This window comes from Acipenser ruthenus, chromosome 20 (assembly GCF_902713425.1).
Source record: "Acipenser ruthenus chromosome 20, fAciRut3.2 maternal haplotype, whole genome shotgun sequence".
NCBI lineage: Eukaryota > Metazoa > Chordata > Actinopteri > Acipenseriformes > Acipenseridae > Acipenser > Acipenser ruthenus.
Window position 1 is genome coordinate 17,134,503 of NC_081208.1, and position 23,355 is coordinate 17,157,857.

Here is a 23,355-nt window from a genome sequence, read left to right on the forward strand (position 1 = left end):
GTCCAGTTGACGTACAGAAACAGTATTTTTTTTTTCACTTTGCACGTCATAACAAACAGCATAGTGTGTTGGGATTTTAAAAAGAAAGAAACAATAATTCAAAGTTACATTCTATTTATTGTACAAATTCATGAAAATAATTAGTCACTCATGAAGATGCCGAAGTCATCATTTTAGACTTTTGTAACTAAAAATAAGTTATTGCCAGACTTTTACTGTACAAATTCCTGAGATTGTGTTGTGCATTTACATTGGAAAACATATGAGGCAAATTCTCTACCAGACACTACACAAAGAAGACCCCCCTGTGCTACCAGTGGAGGACGTCTTCAAATTTTAGCTCAAAGCCAGGCTGCCCTTCCCTCCCTTCCCCTCCTCCATAGACCCCAATGTTAAAGCCAGGCTGTTTCCCCTCATAGACCCCAATGTTAAAGCTAGGCTGTTTCCCTCTATAGACCCCAATGTTAAAGCCAGGCTGTTTCCCCTCATAGACCCCAATGTTAAAGCCAGGCTGTTTCCCTCCATAGACCCCAATGTTAAAGCCAGGCTGTTTCACCCCATAGACCCCAATGTTAAAGCCAGGCTGTTTCCCCTCATAGACCCCAATGTTAAAGGCAGGCTGTTTCCCTCCATAGACCCCAATGTTAAAGCCAGGCTGTTTCCCCTCATAGACCCCAATGTTAAAGCCAGGCTGTTTCACCCCATAGACCCCAATGTTAAAGCCAGACTGTTTCACCCCATAGACCCCAATGTTAAAGCCGGGCTGCCTAGTTTTAAAGCAGGGAATTTGCCTGGCTGCCTTTTACCAGGTTTCAAGTACAAAGCTACTGGAAACAGCTGGAGGCAACAGGCATAACATGAATATATTGTCAAGTTATCAATTGGCATAAATATTCTCCAGATTGATTTATTTTTATTATTTGCAGGGCATAAAAATTATAGACACGTATCCATTTCATTTATATACAAAGTCATTTCAATATAGGAGGTAACAATTCTAAGTAGCTACAATATGTTGTTGTAATGTTTTTTTTTTCTTCTTTTACAATTCCCTTTGTTATGGATGGAGTTCTGTTTGGTTCTGGGTTCAGCCGGGCTGTGAGTCTGCCTGGAGAACCTTAAGGGCCAGGACTCAAAACAGGAACAACGTGAACCAGAACCACACAGAATGATTCAAACAGTAACCAGACAGGACAGTGCGACGAACATAAACAAGCCTTTGAAATGGCATTTAAAGCTGACCCCAGTATTGTATCAGTTTTACCTCATGCTTTGCTCACGGCTCACAGTTCTACTATGCATTTGCCATAGTTTACCTTGGTTTGCCATACTTTATTACACTTTGCTGTGCTTGTACTGTGAGACACAGTTATAAGGGTATTCTTTAAGGCGCATCCACATCCAGCGATGGGCTAGCATCCCATCATGCCCACAAGCTGCATCTCTCTGACGGGTTCGTGGGTGAAGCGGGGGGGCAGTTGAACCCCTGCGAGTATTCGGAGGGATTGGCCACGCCCCTATTGACCTGGCCGTGAGGGTCACGCACCAAGCCGCAAATCACCTGGAAAAAAAACGAACAGAGTTCCATCAATCAAGTCCTTTATTTAGAACATTTCCACTGGTGACCCAGCCAAAGAAGGCTCAAACTACTGCAAAGACAACATGTCATTATCCTCTATCATAAAAATACAACACTAGATCTAACACATAATACAATGCATTCAAACACAGCACCAACGAAATACAATACAACACTACAATCCAGTCTACTTAGTGCAGATTTCACAATTACAAGTACCAGGCAGTAGCAGATCCAGTATATGACTGGAAAGCTTAAGAGGAAGCAGGCTGTTTGAAATCCCTCTCACCTGTGTGTAACTGATGTAGAAGAGGTCTGTATTAGACAGGTTGGCCAGACTGGGGAGTTTGGAGTCAAAATGCTTTCTGCTCAACCAGCTCTTGTACGCCTGAAAAAAAACACATAAAAACACACAAAAAAATGTTTAAAAGTGGTTGTAGCTAAATAACACAATTCTATACATTTGACCTGCTTTGCACTCCATTTGCTACGTGTTTTTTTGATGAAACACGTGTTACAGCATTTTCAGTATAGCGTAAAGAACGGGCTGGATCGTATTCAGACAACAAGTCTGAGAGGCGCCGAGGACCTCGCCCATAAAGGATCTTAAAATCAATCCTGAACGAAACAGACAGCCACTGAAGTCTTCTCGAGACTGCAGAGCCATACGCGATTTCTGGAATTGTTTTGTCAGGCTACAATCAATTGACAAGCGCTTTACAATAAATAAAAGCGTCATACTTGCAAGGAAATGTGAAGGGCTCCATTCTTGGTCCAGTCCTCCTGCAGGGTTTGTGCATAATTCAGCTCCCGCAGCTGCGAGCACTCCGCGATCTTCAGCAGAAAGCGCTGACTGACACCTACTGGACAGAGATAGGTACAGCAGGGACTGTGAGTTCAGACGCTGGCTTGCATTACATCAAGACAGGGCTTTATAGTGTATAGTGTGGTCCCGGCAGCGTTGCTTGGTGGGTACATGACACAGCAGGCAATGCCAGCATATTAGATTACAACTTCACATAGACACCATGTAGGGTAGCTGTAGTTCTATACAGGGTTTTATAGTTACATAGCGTTATATAGTGTGGGCCCACCAGCATTGCCCTGTGTGTACAGAACAGTACAGCCCAGCAACACAGCAGGCAATGCCAGCAAGACATTATAAAATCTAATAAAACTACAGCAGCACAACGTTTTAAAAATGATATAAAGTGGAAATCAAATGCATTTGTTCCATTGCAGACTTACTGGTTTTGTACAGAGTCTGCAAGAACTCATTGGCAATGACGGTTCCAATTACTCCAAAATTCACAGCTCTACAAAAAAAAAAGAATTAAAAGACCACAGCTCCCAGAATCCTTTGCAGTAGATAAATAGTTCCTATCAATGCCCTTTCTGGTGAAAAGTGCTCTGGGAGATGTAGTTTGTATATGAGTTACATGCATGTGCTATGCTGGGTATAAGATGGTGACCAAGACAGAGACAGAGACACACACACACAGAGACACACACACACACACACACACACACACACACACACACACACACACACACACACACACACACAACGTTTACATTCACGGGAACCCATTTTCCTGTAATTGATTCTTTTGAGTCTGAAAACAAATGCTCAGAGTTTCCATTACATGCCAAACTCAACAGGGTCTGAAGGACTCACTGCTTCTCAACCAGTGCAATAGAATCCCATTAAAAGCCCAGACCTGCTCCCAGATCCAGGATAAAGAAAGGATTTGGGCATTGAACAGGGAGCTTCAATCTGATTAGCTTGCACGTAAGAACAAGGTGACAGACAGCAAGCCATCCACAGCTACATTTAGAAATACTGAAAGAAACGGAAGTCTTGAAGACGCTGAAAAATACTTCTAGTCGAAATGTTTGTCATTGAGCCTCTTCAGTTTCTTTTAGTATCTGTAATCAGATAGTTAGTACAGCCTTATAAGTGTTTACTACAGTAAAGGCACAGCAAATAGCAATTAAACACAGGAAACGCGTGGTAAAGCATAGGCAAGCATTGCAGAGCACAGTGAGAGCATTGTAAAGCACAGGCAAGCATTGTAAAGAATAGTGAGTTATGGTAAAGCCTATTAATTAATATGGCAAACTATAGTACTGTAAATGCATAGTATAAACATGGGAAAAACATGGAGGAAAACTGCAAAAATACCTGGGATAATCCACATGGAAGAACGGCTCCTGGAACAGGCCGGCTGGGAAGACGAGGTCGTGGAATCGAATGGTGTGATCGACATTCACAGACAGCGGGCTGACCAGCCAGCTACACAACACAGGAGAAAGTGAGCAGGGCAGCAAATGACAGCACTGACCAGATCAACAGCACAGCAGAGACTAAACCAGCAGTACTGACCAGATCAACAGCACAGCAGACTGACCCAGCAGCACTGACCAGATTAAGAGATCAGAGCTTTATACAGACATTAGACACCATGTTGGGTAGCTGCTGTAGTTCAATACAGGGTTTATATTAGTGTTATATAGACACCATGTTGAGTAGCTGCTGTAGTTCAATACAGGGTTTATATTAGTGTTATATAGACACCATGTTGGGTAGCTGCTGTAGTTCTGTACAGGGTTTATATTAGTGTTATATAGACACCATGTTGGGTAGCTGCTGTAGTTCTGTACAGGGTTTATATTAGTGTTATATAGACACCATGTTGAGTAGCTGCTGTAGTTCAATACAGGGTTTATATTAGTGTTATATAGACACCATGTTGAGTAGCTGCTGTAGTTCTGTACAGGGTTTATATTAGTGTTATATTGTGTGATCCCGCTAGCATTGCCCTGTGTAGAGGAATCCCACTGATAATTATTCTAGTGCTAACAATAAGAGGTAAGCACATTGATTTTAGTAATGTTGGTTAACACTCCAATAAGATTAGACCTGGCAACAGGAATATTGATCATGGGGTTGAGTTGCTTTCACTGAAAGTGAACTGAGATTCATTGAAATAATCAGCTCGTACTCATCCTTCCTGGCTTCCCTCTTCAGTCGAGACACCATCTGCTTGTTTGCAAACTTGAGGTACTGCAGAGTGTTGTGGAAGTACAGCTCCTCACTCACATTGAACTGTGGGGGAGGAAAGAGCATCAGAGGGCAGACAAGCACTTTGGCTCGGGGTGCTTGGACTGGATCAACACGTTTCAACATTGAAACTTGGACACATTGAGAATGTGTGTAACCAGTCAGAACAGAATCATAGAAGCCATCCTCTCTTTGTGTAAATTACTGCAACATGCACTGTATGTTTCTAAGTGTTGGGTGGCTACCTCTCATCAAGTTGGGGGTTTCATTCTCTTGCACTCTTTGCTGTGTCTTACAAAGAGTGCAGGAGAAAGCACATCCTCTCAACTTGATTAGAGGGAGCCACCCAACACTGACAAACATATTATAAATCATGAAGCTGGTCCTGTTTCTAAACCAGTAGACTGACCTCACCATAAAGCTGGTCCTGTTTCTAAACCAATAGACTGACCACATCATAAAGCTGGTCCTGTTTCTAAACCAGTAGACTGACCTCACCATAAAGTTGGTCCTGTTTCTAAACCAGTAGACTGACCTCACTGTAAAGCTGGTCCTGTCCAGTCTGATCCAGTGTGCTTGCAGGGTGTCCCAGCTTGATGGCCAGTGAACTAATCTGGGACAGAGAGAGAAGGACCTGGTGTTGCTATACTCTGCGTGCAGATCTCTTTACAATAGAAGACACACTGCACACGACACAGGTTGCTGTTATCTGGGATCATGCTGAATACATGCATGTGACATGGCAGAAGCCCTGCCCATGTAAATAATATTTGTGTATAAATAAAGATGATATATTTTGAATTTAAGTTTGGCAGGGATGGGGTTAAAATCTCATCCCTGTCAAATCCATGTGCAGAATGGGGCTGGGGCTTAATTGATTACTTGAGGATCAATGAAGCTCAGCCACTTGCTTTAAAAGTAGAGCCAGTTGCTCTGTTCTGGGGAGCTTAGTTTAGGCAGCAGGTTGTGTCCCCTGTCTATGCACAGTGATAACTGCGCATGGGTGCTGGTTTTGATTTTTGTTTTATTTTGTCTATTTAAAATAGCTGGATCACACCGCTGTGCTCTGTGTGTCTCACAGACTGGCTGGATCACACCCCTGTGCTCTGTGTGTCTCACAGACTGGCTGGATCACACCCCTGTGCTCTGTGTGTCTCACAGACTGGCTGGATCACACCCCTGTGCTCTGTGTGTCTCACAGACTGGCTGGATCACACCCCTGTGCTCTGTGTGTCTCACAGTCTGGCTGGATCACACCCCTGTGCTCTGTGTGTCTCACAGACTGGCTGGATCACACCCCTGTGCTCTGTGTGTTTCACTGACTGGAGCTCTGTCGAACGTACCTTCGTCAGGGCTGTGCTCCTGGCTTCCTCATCCAGCCATTCCATATTGACTAGTTTGGTCTGCAGGGTGGATTTGAGATCGCTGATCATCTCTGCAGCCTGCATAGGCGGGATGATGGGAATTTTGTTCTTGTTTGATTTAAATTTGACATAGTGACACGTACATACATCTTCTGTCGTCACAGGTGTAGATTACAGTATTGTGAAACTGAAGATGAAACTTGATATATATATATATATATATATATATATATATATATATATATATATATATATATATATATATATATATATACAGTCTAATAAATTAATTGCAATACAATCAGAAACCAATGCAGACAGTGTTGGCACACAAGCTCACTCCCTCCTTGAAGCTCTCTGTCACTCTCATGAGAACTAAACAGACACACATCCTTCTACGACCTGCAGCAGCAGGGGGGTATGATAGGAATGCTGCATATACAGTGAGCTCTGTTTCAACTCAGGGAAGAAAAACACAAATGGAAACAAAGAGAAATGAACAGAAACGAGATCTCCATTCCCCTTGTGTTTACATTGTTGTGTTTTTGTACATGGACAACATTTTACAAGAAGCTCCTAGAAACCTGATATTATGAGGCATGTGAGGGAACAAACTGGGTATATATATATATATAACCATTTTTACCATGTCTCGTTTTTCCTTGGAGAAAGCTTTGCGTACAAACATAGCGTCCAGCACGGACTCAAACGCCATGTTTGTTTCTGTGACACACTTCCTCCATCGGGGGGTCATGACCTGGAAGTAAAGCAAATGCAGAATATAAGGCCAGTTGGGGGTGTCATGTTTAAAAGTTCCCCCACTTTAGTTTAGTTTTAAATAAACTTCTTTCAGTACATTGTTAATTTGCTTTGTTGTTATTTGAACACTGAGTATGTTGGTCCTAGGTTTGATTCTGTGTAGTTTATATATTACACCATGATATCAAAAACTCACACGCAGACAGACAAACACACACACTGACGCACAGACGGACACACACTGACACACAGACTGACAGACACTGACACACAGACAGACACACACTGACACACAGACAGACACAGACATAACACACGTACACTGACACACAGGCGGACACAGACACTGACACTGACACACAGACAGACACAGACACTTTTTCAACCACTTGATCTGCTTGTAAAAGCTGCAATTCTTTAGTGAGATGATTTGGAAAAAGACAGATAGACAGACAGAAGACAGAGATAGACAGACAGACAGACAGACAGACAGACAGACAGAACCTCAGTCTTCTCTCCCAGCTGTTGACTGAGGTTCCTCTTGGCCTCAGTGAATCTGGGATCCAGAGATGGGGAGAGAGTGTGGAGCACAGACAGGATCATATAGGAGTTCACATCGCCACTGCAGAGAGAGAGAGGGGGTGGTGAGAGGTGGTGTGGGAGACAGAGACAGAGAAAAACAGGGGAAAAGATTGATACAAATATCTTCACCAAAACACAATCATCCACAATACAGAGATCATGTTGCTCGTGATTGAAATTCCCCTGGTTAAAAGAATGATCACATCTTGTGACTTTTAGAACTCTCAAGAAGGCGCTGGCCAAAACGTCTGTCTGCTTATCTTAATTTCTTATAGTTTTACTGTCAAGTTAGGGTTGGGGGGAGGGTTGTATTCACACAACTATTAACCAAAGAGAAACACTCTTCAAAACGAGCTCCAGTCCTCACCCAGGTGTGAACATGTTAATGTATCGTGACATACTGATGAGGTAAGCCAGGTTGTGGACCAAAACTGGCTCTGATTCGCTGAGTTGCATGGGGTGAAAAGTCGCTTGCAGGCAGCCCAGCCAATCAATTGCAGGGGCAGCGGCCTAAAGGGAACCAATATACATCATTGCGAGAGCCAATCTAAAAAATACAAGATGAATACACACAGAAACACACACACACACACACACACACACACACACACAGACACACACACACACACACACACAGACACACACACACACACACACACACACACACAGACACAGACAGACACACACAGACACACATACAGACACACACACAGACACGCATACAGACTGCTCTGTCTATAATTTGGTGTTGGCAGGATCTGTATTACTGATACTATGTTGTCAGACACTTACATATACACAAATGTCTGTTTTACAGTTTATAATGTCTAAGGGGCTCATGCATATTACCTTTTGGTAAGGTAAGTTTAGTCTGTTTTTTCTATGCCATAAACACTATAAACCAGCCAAAACACACACACACTGACACACAGAACGATACAGTCACACATACACACAGAGACACACACACTCAGTCACACAGACTCCCGGTCACCTGCAGCTCTGCGATGCTCATTCTCTGGTAGAGCCGGCCCTGCTGTTGTCTGTCCTCCAGGCCAGCAGCAGCGCTGCTGAGCTGCGATGCGAAGATGATGAGGGGGGCTGTGGGAATGGAGGTGGAGTTGGCCTCGATGCCCAGGAGGAGGAGCAGAGACACAGTGTAGTGCAAGTAGAGACGCAGAGCCTGGGGGAGACAGAGAGACAGCACCTCACTGCACTGCACAGGACAGCACCTCACTGCACAGGACAGGACAGCACCTCACTGCACTGCACAGGACAGGACAGCACTTTACTGCACAGAACAGGACAGCACCTCACTGCACAGGACAAGACAGGACAGCACCTCACTGCACTGCACAGGACAGGACAGCACCTCACTGCACAGGACAGGACAGGACAGCACCTCACTGCACTGCACAGGACAGGACAGCACCTCACTGCATTGCACAGGACAGGACAGTACCTCACTGCACATGACAGGACAGCACCTCACTGCACATGACAGGGCAGGATCTAAAATAATCTGCTGGAATCTAATAAAATCTGATAGAATCTGACATAATTTAATCTGTTGAAATGTAACATAATCTAATAGAATGTAATGACATAATTTTTTCCATTACACAAGCGTAGATGTTAAAACTTCATGCTGATTTCGGCTCTTGCCAAGATAAGCACCAACTAAGACGCAGCTTTACAGTAAACTAATGTGATCCATCTGTGTCTCCATCCATTGTTGTTTCCTTCCATCTGATGATGTAGATATCCTTCTGCCTGGTGTTGATGGCTGAAGTGTAATGCTGGCTCCAGGGATCATCTTATTTGCCTCCCTGGCGCATCAGCACATACAACGGCTGCAATGCTGGCTCTGGGGATCAACCACAGTGCAGTCTCCCCAGCGCATCAGCATGACAACCGTTTGGATTGAGCTAAGTACGGTACATCTCTGGGGTCTTCTAGTGGGCACCTTCCATCCTCGGTGTTTTGTCGACTAGCCCACGACACCTCAAGAGGGCTTGATGGTGATTCTGGCATCCCAGCATCACCCCCCTCCATCCCCCACTCAACTCAGCCCAGCTTACTTACCCATACATCAGCATTTCTTTCTTTCTATTGTGCTTGAGATCCCCAACCAGAATCTTTCCGTCTCAACCACAGCCAGTTGCTGCTCCTCTCTGCTGCTTCAGATAAGTTCTTCACTGTATGACGCAACTCTTGGCCACTGAATCTGACGTCGACAACCCACCTCCACTGAGTAAACCCGGACTCTCCATCCTTGCTGTTCCGCTTCAAAGGCTAGTAATCTAATCTAATCTATTCTAATGGAATCTAATTTCAAAGGGCAGATTCAAACCTTGTGGCGCTGTGATTTATATCTCACGGAACAATCTATATTGGAATGAATAGATAAGCAACTTAACATACTTCAACTTTTGCCTTCAAGTCGTTGCTGTTCAATTGAGTGGAGATCTGGAATTCAGGCTGGTCAATCTGGACATAATTAAAAAATAAATAAATAAATAAATAAATAAATAAATAATATTTTATAAATGAAAATATCAACTCCAACTAGTATTGGGGCAGATAAATAAGCAAGACACCCCATCGTCTTATCCAAACGAGAGAGGGGGACTGCAGAGAGATGAGAGGGAGGGGAGGGGAGTGGAAAGAGGAGAGGGAGTGGATGGGAGGGTGTGGAGGGGAGTTGGAGGAGGAGAGAGGGGGACTGCAGAGAGATGAGAGGGAGGGGAAGGGAGTGGACGAGGAGGGGAATGGAAGGGAGGAGAGTGGATAAGAATGGGAGGAGTAGGGAAGGAGTGAGGAGGAGAGTGGGAGGAGGAGAGAGGTGGTGGAGGGGAGTAGGCAGAGGAGAGAGGGAGTGGAAGGGAGGTGGAGAAGGAGAGGGGTATCCCTCTACCTGTATGCGGTTCTCTGAGCTGTTGAGTGGGTCAGGGTCGATGTACACACTGAAGAACGGGAAGGTGTTGTAGTCTCTCATGATGGTCTGCAGGGTCTTGTTGAAATCTGTCGGCTTCCAGACTCCAGCCAATGACCAGCCTCCGAGCTGAGGGGAGAGCATTGAGAATGAGAGACATTCAGAGACAGTCAGAGAGTCAGAGACAATCAGAGTGAGTCAGAGACAATCAGAGACAGTCAGAGAGAGTCAGAGACAATCAAAGAGAGTCAGAGACAGTCAGAGACAATCAGAGTGAGTCAGAGACAATCAGAGAGAGTCAGAGACAATCAGAGACAGTCAGAGAGAGTCAGAGACAATCAGAGAGAGTCAGAGACAATCAGAGACAGTCAGAGAGAGTCATAGACAGTCAGAGAGAGTCCGAGACAATCAAAGAGAGTCAGAGAGAGTCAGAGACAGTCAGAGAGAGTCAGAGACAATCAGAGAGAGAGTCCGAAACAATCAAAGAGAGTCGGAGACAATCAGAGACAGCCAGAGACAGTCAGAGAGAGTCAGAGAGTCAAAGACAATCAAAGAGAGTCAGAGACAAACAGAGACAGTCAGAGACAATCAGAGACAGTCAGAGACAGTCAGAGACAGTCAAAGAGAGTCAGAGGCAATCAGAGAGAGTCAGAGACAGTCAGAGACAGTCAGAGAGAGTCAGATACAATCAAACACTGCTTAACACAAATGTTTACCGCAATACATATTTCTGCCTTGCTTTTCCTGTGAGTTTACAATGCACATACTATAAATTACCATGGACACATTGTGTTTTTTAATATGCTTCACCAGAAAGACTGAAAAACAAACCATGTCTCCCACAATCCTTCCCTCTCAGCTCCTGTTCTGCCAGAGAGCACTATGGGAGTTGTAGTTTGATTTTCAGTTCCACACAGACTCCAGGTACCTTGTCTATCACCTCCTGTATGGGTTTGGCCCCCAGCTCAATGACCCGGTTCTGGTCCATACAAGCTCGGTAGAACCTCTTCGCCTTCTCTTCTGCTGAGCTGAGCGGTGCTGTATAGTTTGGATTTTCTAAGGGAAAGATCGCATCACTGTCACAATCTCTCCTGACTGCATCTTTACATGAGTTATAATAATCTCCATACAGCTTCCTCATTTAAGTGATAAGATGAGGAAGCCACCCGTCCGCTCCAGCTCATCCAGAACTCTGCTGCCCGCCTGGTGTTCTCTCTGCCTCGCTTCGCCCACGCTACTCCACTACTCCACTCGCTCCACTGGCTCCCGATCACCGCTCGCATCCAGTTCAAGACTCTTGTACTAGCCTACAGATGCCTTGACCAGACTGCACCCAGCTACCTCCAGACCCTCATCTCTCCCTACATCCCCACTCGATCTCTCCGCTCCGCCTGCACTAGAAGACTAGCTCTACCTTCGCTACGCTCCCCTGTCTCCAGAGCCCGCTCCTTCTCCACCCTTGCTCCGCAGTGGTGGAATGACCTTCCTACAGATGTCAGGACTGCCCAGTCCCTTACCACATTCCGGCGCCTCCTTAAGACTCACCTCTTCAAACAGCACCTGTAGAACTCCTCTGTTTGTATCCTGGGACACTATCACCCTTCATGTAAATGTGCTTTATTTTGCTCTTATCTGCCCCCTATTTTACTGCATTTAATCCTGTACTTCAGAATACTGTAATCTGCCAAGTGTTTAACCTGTAGTACTTTGTATTTAATCACATCCTGATGTAACTATCACTATTTAATCATATCCTGATGTAACTATCACTATTATCTGCTGTATTATTGAATTGTGGTTTGTCACACTTGAACAAAAGTTATTGTATTTCTTGCTCTTATTGTATTACTTGTATTGTAACACTTGAAATGTATTTGCTTACGATTGTAAGTCGCCCTGGATAAGGGCGTCTGCTAAGAAATAAATAATAATAATAATAATAATAATAATAATAATAATAATAATAATAATAATAATAATGAATTGCTTTAAAGTTTGCATTTCAAGAGAAGATATTGCATGTTTTTAAGTGCCTGGTGGCTCCCTCTAACCAAGTTGAGTGGATTTCATTCTCTGCATTCTTTGTGGTCATACAAAGAGTGCAGGAGAAAGCGCATCCTCTCAACTTGATTAGAGGGAGCCACCCAACACTTAGAAACAGATTATAAATCATTACATCTAAATAAAAAAAGAGGAATCCCTGATATTAACACACTTCATCTGTTTCTATAGAACCTGTTGTGGTTTCAACGTTTTGAATGAGATCTACACTCTGAGAAGTTATAAGTGTAGCTGCTGCTAACAGGTTCCAGTGGGGACGTGACATTATATATTAGATATAGTTTAGTGGACACAATTTCTTATCTTGTGTATATACGTCATCCAGTGCATAGAACATATGACACATTTCCAATTAAAACTCAACAACTCTGTTTTATGTTTAATAGTATTTCCTGTGTTTTGCAAAGAAATCCTTTGACAACACAAGAACTTTCTCAGTTACCTCCCAGACACAGACAGACAGACGCACACACAGACGTAACACAGACAGACAGACACACACACAGACGTAACAAAGACAGACACACACACAGACGTAACACAGACAGACACACACACAGACGTAACACAGACAGACAGACACACACAGACTTAATACACCACTCAAAACTCTTTAACAATCAACCAACTCAGTCTCTCACCCAGGAGAGCACGCAGCAGTCTCAGGTTGTGCTCCCAGGTTACTTGCCACCTGCTGGCTGGAGGTAGGGATTGCAGTTCAAATGTCTCTCTTCCCCTTTCTCTTCTCTTCCCTCTCCCCTCTCTCGCTTCCCACCCGCAAGAGACCTGGAAGGAGTCCCGGCATGTCCCGGATGAATTCATGAAGGACTGCAGCCGCACTGAGGCAGACAGGCAGGCAGGAGACTGGCAGAGTGAAGTGGCCTGGGCTGAGAGAGGAAATAAAAACACACACACAAGGATGTGCACTGGAATAAAACCAGTGACTAGTTTACTGCAGCGTTTAGCCTTCGGTACATCCTGCTTTATCAGAAACAAACACTAAACTGAACTATAAACTTCCTTTATTTCCTACTTGTTTCACAGAAAGCTCATCTGTAGTAAGAGACGGAAGATTTCTATTCATTCTATCCTTCTATACAACTGCTGCAAGCTGAAACAGTAGAAGAAAGAAGGTTTCTACCTCCGAATTAAGAGTGTTTTGGATTTCAGGGTGACATTGAGAAAGACTTCTATATGAAACGATTGTCATGCATGTTTCTAAGTGTTGGGTGGCTCCCTCTAATCAAGCTGAGAGTGGATTTCATTCTCGTGTCACACAAACAGTGCTAGAGAAATCACACTCTTGATTAGAGGGAGCCACCAAACACTTAGAAACAGATTATAAATCAATAAATCAAAATATTAACACACTTCATCTGTTTCTATAGAACCTGTTGTGTTTAAACCTTTTTGAATGCTTTGTCATTGACAGTCTGAGTGTGAGATCTACACTCTCAGTGACATTATAAGTGTAATTGAGATCTACACTCTGTGACATTATAAGTGTAGCTGCTTCTAATAGGTTCCAATGGGAACTTGACTTCTAATTGCGCTTGTTTCTTTGTGTATTTCTGAATTGAGCTGTGGTAAGAAGGCTGGTTCTGACCTGTCTGAGCGTGCTGTGAGCAGAGAAACACAGTGAGGAGCCAGGCAGAGACTCCCAGGATCAGGACCCCAATTAGAACCACAGTGATCCACTTCACATGGACCCGGAGCCATGCCTCTGACCCGCTGGACCCAGAGGAGACAGGCTGGTCCTGGACACTTGAGAACTGCAACCAGAGACGACACGAGTCAAACACACAGGGGACAGCAAGAGAACAACCAGCAATAATGGATTGGACACTTTCAGTTTTTAAGTTGTGTTGGAAATGCTATTTCAGTTCACCCTTATGAAAGTTTACCACAGTATTTATACAGTTTCCCCGATGCTTTTCCCATTCTTATGCTATGCATTTAAAATAGTTTACCCTGGTTTGCAATGCTCTATCATACCTGACTGTGCTTTATTACACTTGCTATGCTTTTACAATGGGAAACATTTATAAGGGAAGCTAGACTACACAGTTTGGGGTACATGCAAAATGAAAATGTAGTTTTATTCACTTTGTGCCCACAAGGCCAGCACAGGTACATCATTTTGCTTGTATTTTATAATTTGCTTGTATTTGGCACTTCAGTTTGAAATATTGGAATATATTTGGAATACGTTTAGAATACATTTGGAATATATTTGGAATACGTTTAGAATACATTTGGAATATATTTGGAATACGTTTAGAATACATTTGGAATATATTTGGAATACGTTTAGAATACATTTGGAATCTATCTCAAAGACAATGCTATAGCTGGAGAGTTGCTGCTGCTGCTGCTTCCTGGTACCTAATCACTTCCTGTTGTGTTGTAGGTCAAACTCACTCCAGTGGTCGAGTTACAATCAGATGTAACCAACATCACAGGTGCCAGGATGCAGCTGTTCATCTATGATGTATTGAAATATAACAGATCCTCAATTAACCTCAAAGAAATCTGATGAGAATAACTGAAAAAAACTGGAAAATCAAAAGCGTCTCATCAGAATAAAAGGAGGCCCATTAATAATGTTAACAGAGCTGCCTGGAGGAGAGAAAGGGGATCAGCAAGCATTCCAATATATTCATGTGTGTTTCATGCAAAAGCAATTCTGAATATAAAACTTCCTCTCTGATTAGCCTTATAAGAGCTCACTACAGTAACAGCATTGAAGTGTAATGAGGTGTTAGGTGAGAGTGCTATTTTGTGGATTGAACCCAATGCATCTACTTAGTCAAACAGCAAGCAGTACAGACAAGGTATACCTAGGACTGCAGAGTGTAGCCGTCTTCTATTCTCCCTCTGATCGAACATCTGACTCCAGCTATGCTCTATCTACACCCAGCATGATTCCAACTTCACTGTAACCACGTCTCTGTTCATAAAAACACTCATCAATTACAGGAGAGCCTGTCACATCCACTTTAACTGGTTCCAGGGGTCCGTGAGATATGTGAAAATATGGGATCTCAAAGGGAATCATCATAGTACTACATTGTAGTTGCTTTATTAACATCAGGGCATTATACATGGACAATATCAGGTACAGCAGTGTGTCTAAAACACCACAGTACAGACCTGCATGTTCTATACAACAAATTGGTGGAAATGACTGCAAAACAAATACACTGACAATTTACAAAACAGCATTCAACACAGTTCTTACCGTGCTTTCTTAGTCTATGGCAAAGTAATCCAACAGTTTTTGTGTTAACAGAGTGTGTTAACTCAAGACAGAAGCAAAAAAAAAGAGTGTCGCTCTGTGAGAGAGTCTATATGCTGCACGTACAAAAGAGCACAAAATGGTGGCCATGATCGGAGAACCTTCTCGAAGACGTGAAGCTTCCCACCACGAAACTAATATGAAACACAACGTATTTTTGAGAATTAGAACCAGCAGAGTTCAAAGGTTATAAAGCTCTGCACATGGCTGTGTGTGTGTTTGGTGGCTGGCAGCCACCTTGGTTCAAGAGGAACAGCCTGAGGACAAGATGGCCACCATTTTCACAGCTACCCAATTGTAAATTAGAGTGCGGAATGTGGCTAGGAGGTAATTGATTGGTTGTTTGTCAATTAACCCCTGGCCAAATCCTATAAATGGAGACAAAATAGCACAAGTGTTCTAAACTAAAATAAACAAACAAAACAGGAACAAAACAATGGTCTAAATAAACACAGCACCCAAGCTTCGCTATCCCGGTGCTTTAACACAGAGAGACAAACCTGCTGCTCTCTGCCCTTCTTTCTAAACTCTCTCTCTCACTTAGTGTTCAGACTTCGCAAGATCTTCACTGAACCCTCTGTGTCCGGCCACGGGCACGGCCATGGCCACACACACACACACACACACACACACATCCCTGTGTACATTTTATGACATCATCATTATGCTATTTTATATCTTAATAAAAGCACACTGAAAGCATGGTAAAGCAGAAGTAAGCATTGTAAAATATAGCATAGGCGTGGCAAATCAGCGTAAACTATGGTAAATGCAAAGAAACTGCAAAAATACCATGGTAAACTTTTATAAGGACCGTGACTGTTGCAGCAGCAAAGTGATGCATTTCACACAGTATACGCAGGAGTGCTGACCAGCCTGTGTCATCATTCTAAAGGGAGGGACCCTTTTTGACTGTCCAAACAAATGCTGGTAAAAAGCATTCGTGAATTCATATTTTTGATGGAATTAATTTTCAGGTTGTTATTCCTTACTTAATTATAATTTGTATCAGTATGGAACATGGTTTGTCTAATTTCAAAAAATGAATCATTTACCTGCTGGACAGTCCTGCCGTCCTCCATTCTATAGTGACAGCTCTCCTCCATACATATCCAATTCCTCTGGTGTTGCAGTTCGGAGCTAGTCTGATAGTCTGGTTCTTGTGAGACACTGTGTCCCTCTCTGTGGTTACCACTCTGTCGTCACTCTTGCTTATCACAAACCTGCATTCCTCTCTGAACACCGATGGCACTGTTCTTACAAACACAGTGACGCAGGTTCATTGGGTTACTTCTCCTTCCCTTTCCCCTTCCTCTTCCCCTCGCTATCCCACCCTCTTTAACTTCTCAATAGAAGCCCTGCCAAGCCCGAGACACTGTGCGTGCTTCCAAACCACGTACAGCACAGGAGATCTGAGCAGCTCACACAATCAGAGCCGAGGAGGAAAACAAGAAGAGCCTATACCCGGATAACCCTTAGAAAAGCGCCCCATAGTGAAAGCACAGCAAAGTGTTATAAAGCACAGTGAAAGCATGGTAGAGCATAGGGAAGCATTGCAGAGCACAGGAAGGTATGGTAAAGCCTATTAAAAAACAAACCATGGTAAACTAACCCTTAGAAAAGTTTCTTATAGGAAAAGCACAGCAAAGTGTAATAAAGCCCAGTGAAAGCACTGGTGCGCAATGTAAAAAATAGAGGTATAGTAAAGCATAGGTAAGCATTGTAAATAATAGAGGTGTGGTAAAGCATATTAATAAACAAGACAAATCAGTATTAAACTATGGTAAATGCACAGTATACTCATCGGAAGAGCATGGTAAAACTGCCACAAATACTGCGGCACTGGAAAGCTTTCATATGGGAAGCCACAGCTGGATTTTTATTAGAGCATTTTACAGCACTGCAGGGGAATCTCTCTGAATCGCATCAACAGCCCATTTCTAGGGAATAAAAAGTAGAAGTCTGGTAAAGATGTGATATTTTTCAGAAACGGTAACAAATGGAGGTGCCTGAAGCTCTGATCTCAGTACGTTCCTGTATGTTTTCTTTTTGTTTGTTTGTTTTAAGCTTGGCACTTTTTTTGTCAATTTTCTATGACGCGGTTCCAGCTTATCTTTCCCAGAACAGCCCTCTGCTCTGCTATCTGGGGAGAGCAGTCCAGTGAAGTGCTCTTATCTGTCAAGACACATGCTTACGGTACGTGCTTACAGAGCAGCGGACACACAGAGACAAAAAGACAAACTCCATGCAACTCTGTGATATTCTCAGTAACTTGTGCTGGAGAATATCTTGACCAAGTTTCATCACAAATTGAAAAAACAGTTCACTGGATGTATGTGAAATGTTAAGCATGCCAGACAGACAGACAGAAACACAGTCAAACAAACCTCTTCCACATCATCCCCAGGTTCTGATACACTCAGTATCTTCCACATTATCCACAGGTTCTGATACACTCAATATTGTGTGCAAGTTAGGGTTTAGTTTTTAAAAAGGAGATTAAAAACCTAATCGGAGGCTGTGTGGTCCAGTGGTTAAAGAAAAGGGCTTGTAACCAGGAGGACCCCGGTTCAAATCCTGGCTCAGTCACTCACTCATTGTGTGACCCTGAGCAAGTCACTTAACCTCCTTGTGCTCCGTCTTTTGGGTGAGACGTAATTGTAAGTGACTCTGCAGATGATGCATTGTTCACACACCCTAGACTCTGTAAGTTACCTTGGATAAAGGTGTCTGCTAAATAAACAAATAATAATAATAAAAGGGGGGGGGGGATAAAGATATTCAAACCCAGGTGGTATCACAGGAGAGATGAGATGAAAGTTCTGGATCAGTCAGCTTTTAGGAACCTGAACAGACATTGCTCTTATGTTCAGAATCGGCTTCAGTAAGAATTAAACAACACAATGACACAGAGTAAAAATCAGACATGCCTGCATGGTCGTTATTCTCTCATTTATTGCACAAAATCAACGGAACTGAAAGCAATTGAACAGAAATCCTGTTTCAACGGATCAGACAGAACCAAAGCAGCTATCTCTTCAGGAATAAATATTTTTAAAATTCCACACACTCTGAACATCAAGGAATATGTCTCAATCCTTCTCTCCTTCTTTACTCCTCTCCTTTCCTTCTTATTCCTCTATCCCCCTCTCCTCACATACCTTCCCTCCCTACTATCCCATCTGCTCTACCTTCCCCTCTCCTCTCCTGCTCCTCTCCCTATCTTCTTTTTACCTCTTCCCATCCCTCTATTCTCACCTGTTCTCTCCTACTCCCCTACTCCCCCATCTCTCTCTCCCTCTCTTCACCCCTCTCCTCTCCCTCTCTCACAGGCCATACACACTCTCATCACTGTACGCAACATAGAGGAAAAAATCTTCTTCATGATTTTCCTGCAATAAGAGAAACAGAAAGAAAGACAAGATCAGTGTGCATGCTCTAATTCAGAGCTTCAACAGAGGACAAACTCAATCAACATTGCAGGCAGATCTGTGCACTCCATTCAGCACAGCACTGCACTGCATAACACAGCGTAGCACAGTACAGTACAGCACAGCGCACAGCATAGCAGGAAAGCAATATAATTTATTGTATGACTTCTTGTTTCCATATACTAAATATGATAACTAGTTTATTATGCAAATGCTGATGCAAACAGAAAAACACACTCTCATGCACACAGACAGAAGCACATATGCAGACAGTCAGACACAGGGACAGACAGACAGGCATATACACTCATAGACACACAGACACACCCCTACAGACTGACAAGCACAGACACACACAGATACAGACATTCATACAAACACACAGACTGATAGACACATGCACAGACACACAGAGACACACAGAGACACACACTCCCAGACATACAGACAGAAACATAAACACACAGACAAACAGACTGACAGACACACGCACACACACAGACTGATAGACACATGGAGACACACACTCCCAGACATAGACAGAAACATAAACACACAGACACACACACACACACACACACACACACACACAAACACTGGCAGACACACACACAGACAGACAGACACACACACACACAGAGACAAACACAGGCACACATTCAGAGAACACACACAAGACAGAGAGACATACAAACACAATGACACTCCCAGATAAACAGATAGAAACATAAGCAAACAGATAGACAGACAGATAAGCACAGGCACACACTCAGAGAAACACACAGACAGACAGAGAGACAGGCAGGCAGGCAGGCAGGCGGTGTGGAGTCACCTGGTACAGAAGGCCCATGGTTGCACTGGTCGGGGGGATGGTGTTGTTGATGAAGAAGAAGAGAGCATCTTCAGGACGCAGGTGAATCCTCTTCCGAATGAGGAAATAGAACTGACCCACTAAGAGAGGAGGGGAGAGAGGGAGAAGCAGAAAAAACAGAATAAAAATGTGACAGACAGACTAGCAAGCTGTCCCACACGTGCAGTGATACCTCAAAATGATCTCCACTCACTGCCAATGAATTCAGAACCACTGTCTGGGTGGGATACTTGTCCTCCAATAAAATAAGTTCCTGCGGTGGTGACCACACTAGGCTGGTCAGTAAATGTGTTGGGTTCTTTTTTCACACATACCTGTGAGCTCCGATGGCACAAGGTACTTTCTTTTATCTAGATTCGGAACCCTGGCTTTTGGTGCTTTTTCCACAATCACCTGTAGAGGGCAGAATAGAGAAATAGAATTAAATAACAATGTAGAACAAGACCACAGCAAACAAAAATGTGAGTCTGTCTGTCTGTCTGTCTTTCTTTCGTTCTTTCTTTCCTTCTTTCTTTCTTTCTCTTTCTGATGAAGTGCACATAGAAGGTTAAACTCTGGGAACTTCAGCCCAACCCTTTACCTTGTAGGGGATGTGGGTCCTAAAATGTTAGTATTGCTGTAAGAAGCTTAGGGACCACTCTTCCAAATTTTGTGAAACACTTTTGGTTTCAAATCCCCCCACTGGTCATTAACATCCTCTGAAATTTGAAGTTTTGGTATTGTTTAGGCCGAAATATTATTATTTATTTCTTAGCAGGCGTGGGGGGGTGGGGGCTCCAAGAAAAATCAACCAAAGATACTTTTAGATAGATGTTGATGAGATCTACATGAATCAAGCAAAACATTTTGGTATCCGCAGATTTGGGGTTTTTGGCAGATTTCTGAAGTTGCATTGGTCATGCATTTGAGCATTGCTGATGGCCACTTTGGTGAGGTTTAAGTAGTCCTAACCGATCTGTCGTTATTCTTCAATTTTGCATTGTCTAGGGTTAGATCTAGAGTACAAAGCGGCAAAGTGTGCTTCCAGTGGCACTAGCTTGGAGCTGAGAGGTTATGAACGTGCGTGTGGAACATTTCTGAACTCAGTGGGCTTGAAACCCCCGCGGGTGAATTTTTCTAGCAAAATCTGACTGTCGGGCAACGGCTCGGGTTGAATTGGTATGGAACGACTCACAGACAGACAGACAGACAGACAGACAGACTGACTGACTGACTGTGAGCAGGGGATATGACAGGAACGCCATATACAGTGAGCTCTATTTCAGCTCAGGAAAGAAAAACACAAAGCGAGAAATAAAGAAATGAACAGAAAGGAGATCTCCATTCCCCTGTGTTTACATTGTTGTGTTTGTGTACACGGACAACATTTTACAAGAAGCTCCTAGAAAGCTGATATCGTGAGGCGTGAGGGATCAAACTGAGATCATAGGATGAATGTAAAACCGCAGGTATGGCATTCAGCCGCATGAAGATCAAATAAATAGTTTATCAAGAGATAAAACGAGGCAATAAATATAGAAATCATATACTATAATAATAATAATAATAATAATAATAATAATAATAATAATAATAATACTTACTGGCACTCTGTCTGGATATTTCTTTCGAATTTTTTCGCCTTCCCGTTTCCTGTATTCAAATGGATGGTCTTCTTTGTACAGAAACTTCATAGTGACTAGCTGCGTATTTCAAAAATACTGCGCCGTGTTATGAAATCGTGCAGTCTGCACAACGTCTTTACCGACGATTTCCCAAGATGTGACAAAATAACAATATATATTTTGTATTATTATTACTGCATTTTTATACTGTACAAAGCTGTTAATGTTTATCTGTCCTTCTTTCTATAACACCCCCGAGCTAATATGTTCTCCTCTCCTGTACAATATCAGACCTAGAAAAACACAACAGCTTTTTTTTTCGCAATAGCTGAAACGTTATAATCTTTCTGTTAGATTTTTTTTTTTTTTTACTTTATTTTTTATTCAACCGTTCTATTTTTCTGTCCTACTCCCGGGTGGTGTATCCCCTTTCCCTTAACGCTTGCAGTTAGTTGGATGTCTTTAGGTTATGTTGTATTTTTAATTTCGCAATAAATCTTTGATGAATCTTTGCGTTTGATGCAGTTTTTTCTGTATAGCGCAGTGACTGCGGTGCTTGCGCGAACAAAACAACAGCGCAGTGACGTCACTAAGAAACACCCTCTGCAAAGGAGGGGATACTGGGCAGAACCAATGAAAACAAAATAATGGGGGGTTTAGAATGAACCAAATCAACAGCTTTAAAAAAATACAAAGACCACATCCAAATAGGGTACTCTTAAAATTTTATAAGCGGTATTAAATAAGAAGTATGTATTTTACTGATAAATTCGTTCAAATTGTTTACCGTTTAGTTCATTTCAAATGTGTTACACACCCTTTTTTATTTTTGTTCTGTGTGCTGCAGTGTGGTGAGGCCGGTCGTCAAGAGCAACATCTGCTTCACAACGCGGCCTACTGCGAAATTCGCAATCCTGCAGTTTAAAAACATTAACAAGATTGCAGACCTGTCAACTCTCCTTATCTGCCGTCCCGTTTTTTGGATACTTCTCCTAGACAACCGTCGGGACACATTTTCTTCAGTATTTTGCTCAAAACTCTACTGATAAACGGATGCACTTGTACAGAAAAGAAAAGTTTTCTGAGAAGGAACTGAGAGTCTTTACGGCTGTGGTCACTCAACATTAAACAGTTTGGAAAAGCCTCAGCCAACATCAGTTTTGCGGGTATTCTTAGGAAATTATATGTATTGGCCTGTCCTTTTCAGCATGACAGCCTGAAATGTGCCTACACAGGGCAGCAGTGTGGAGTAGTGGTTAGGGCTCTAGACTCCAGACCGGAGGGTCGTGGTTTCAATCCCAAGTGGGGGACACTGCTGCTTCACCCTTGAGAGCAAGGTGCTATACCTAGATTGCATCAGTAAAAACCCAACTGTATAAATGGGTAAAAATAATGTAATTGTATGTAAAAATAATGTGATAATTATTTCTGCTAAGAAATAAATAATAATAATACACTGGAAAAAGTGGATTGCGCTTCAATTAATCTTTCATTGCCAAAGAAAAAACTGAGATGAAGAAAGTTACATCAGAGACATGTTGTGACTAGTCAGCAAATCCGTAGTAGACACTTTCTGAGACTCACACATTGCAAAGTGTTGCAGGGAAGTCTAAAGGTCACACAAATAGTGAAATGCTTTTCTATTACAATTTCAGCATCACCATTGCTTTAGAAATTCGTAACGTGTTTATATACAGCATATGAATTTAAAACAGAAGATAGTTGACAATGAAATGTTACTGACAGTGGTATTATTGATCCACCACATAGTGTACAGTGTATGAATAACGTTGCAATACCACGTTAT

General features: G+C 42.8%; 2 protein-coding genes across 7 annotated transcripts; both read right to left on the minus strand.

Moving 5' to 3' along the window:
* Window positions 1–97: 97 nt before the first annotated feature.
* Window positions 98–16,918, minus strand: LOC117425183 (endothelin-converting enzyme 1-like). 6 transcript variants are annotated; one of them, XM_034041935.3, is made up of 19 exons: window positions 16,698–16,914; window positions 15,185–15,294; window positions 13,951–14,116; window positions 12,986–13,231; window positions 11,212–11,339; window positions 10,266–10,412; window positions 9,773–9,838; window positions 8,343–8,531; window positions 7,716–7,858; window positions 7,271–7,388; window positions 6,654–6,764; window positions 5,987–6,085; window positions 5,179–5,256; window positions 4,585–4,688; window positions 3,765–3,875; window positions 2,828–2,895; window positions 2,321–2,442; window positions 1,869–1,967; window positions 98–1,561 (listed from the first exon to the last, which is right to left on the minus strand). In XM_034041935.3, exons 4-19 carry the CDS (start codon window positions 13,164–13,166, stop codon window positions 1,424–1,426), a joined length of 1,902 nt encoding a protein of 633 aa, XP_033897826.2. In that variant the 5' UTR covers window positions 13,167–13,231; window positions 13,951–14,116; window positions 15,185–15,294; window positions 16,698–16,914; the 3' UTR covers window positions 98–1,423. The 6 variants fall into 6 exon arrangements, 5 of the variants coding, with proteins under 5 accessions (XP_033897826.2, XP_058850036.1, XP_058850035.1 ...); XM_058994053.1 differs by lacking the exon at window positions 15,185–15,294 and having other exon boundaries at window positions 11,212–11,321; window positions 12,986–13,270; window positions 16,698–16,917; XM_058994052.1 differs by lacking the exon at window positions 15,185–15,294 and having other exon boundaries at window positions 2,321–2,439; window positions 12,986–13,270; window positions 16,698–16,916.
* A 1,657-nt stretch (window positions 16,919–18,575) lies between these two features.
* On the minus strand, window positions 18,576–22,133 carry LOC117425284 (gamma-aminobutyric acid receptor-associated protein-like 1). Its single transcript, XM_034042112.3, has 4 exons — window positions 21,528–22,133; window positions 20,259–20,337; window positions 19,906–20,024; window positions 18,576–19,034 (listed from the first exon to the last, which is right to left on the minus strand). Exons 1-4 carry the CDS (start codon window positions 21,615–21,617, stop codon window positions 18,969–18,971), a joined length of 354 nt encoding a protein of 117 aa, XP_033898003.1. The 5' UTR covers window positions 21,618–22,133; the 3' UTR covers window positions 18,576–18,968.
* Window positions 22,134–23,355: the final 1,222 nt, after the last annotated feature.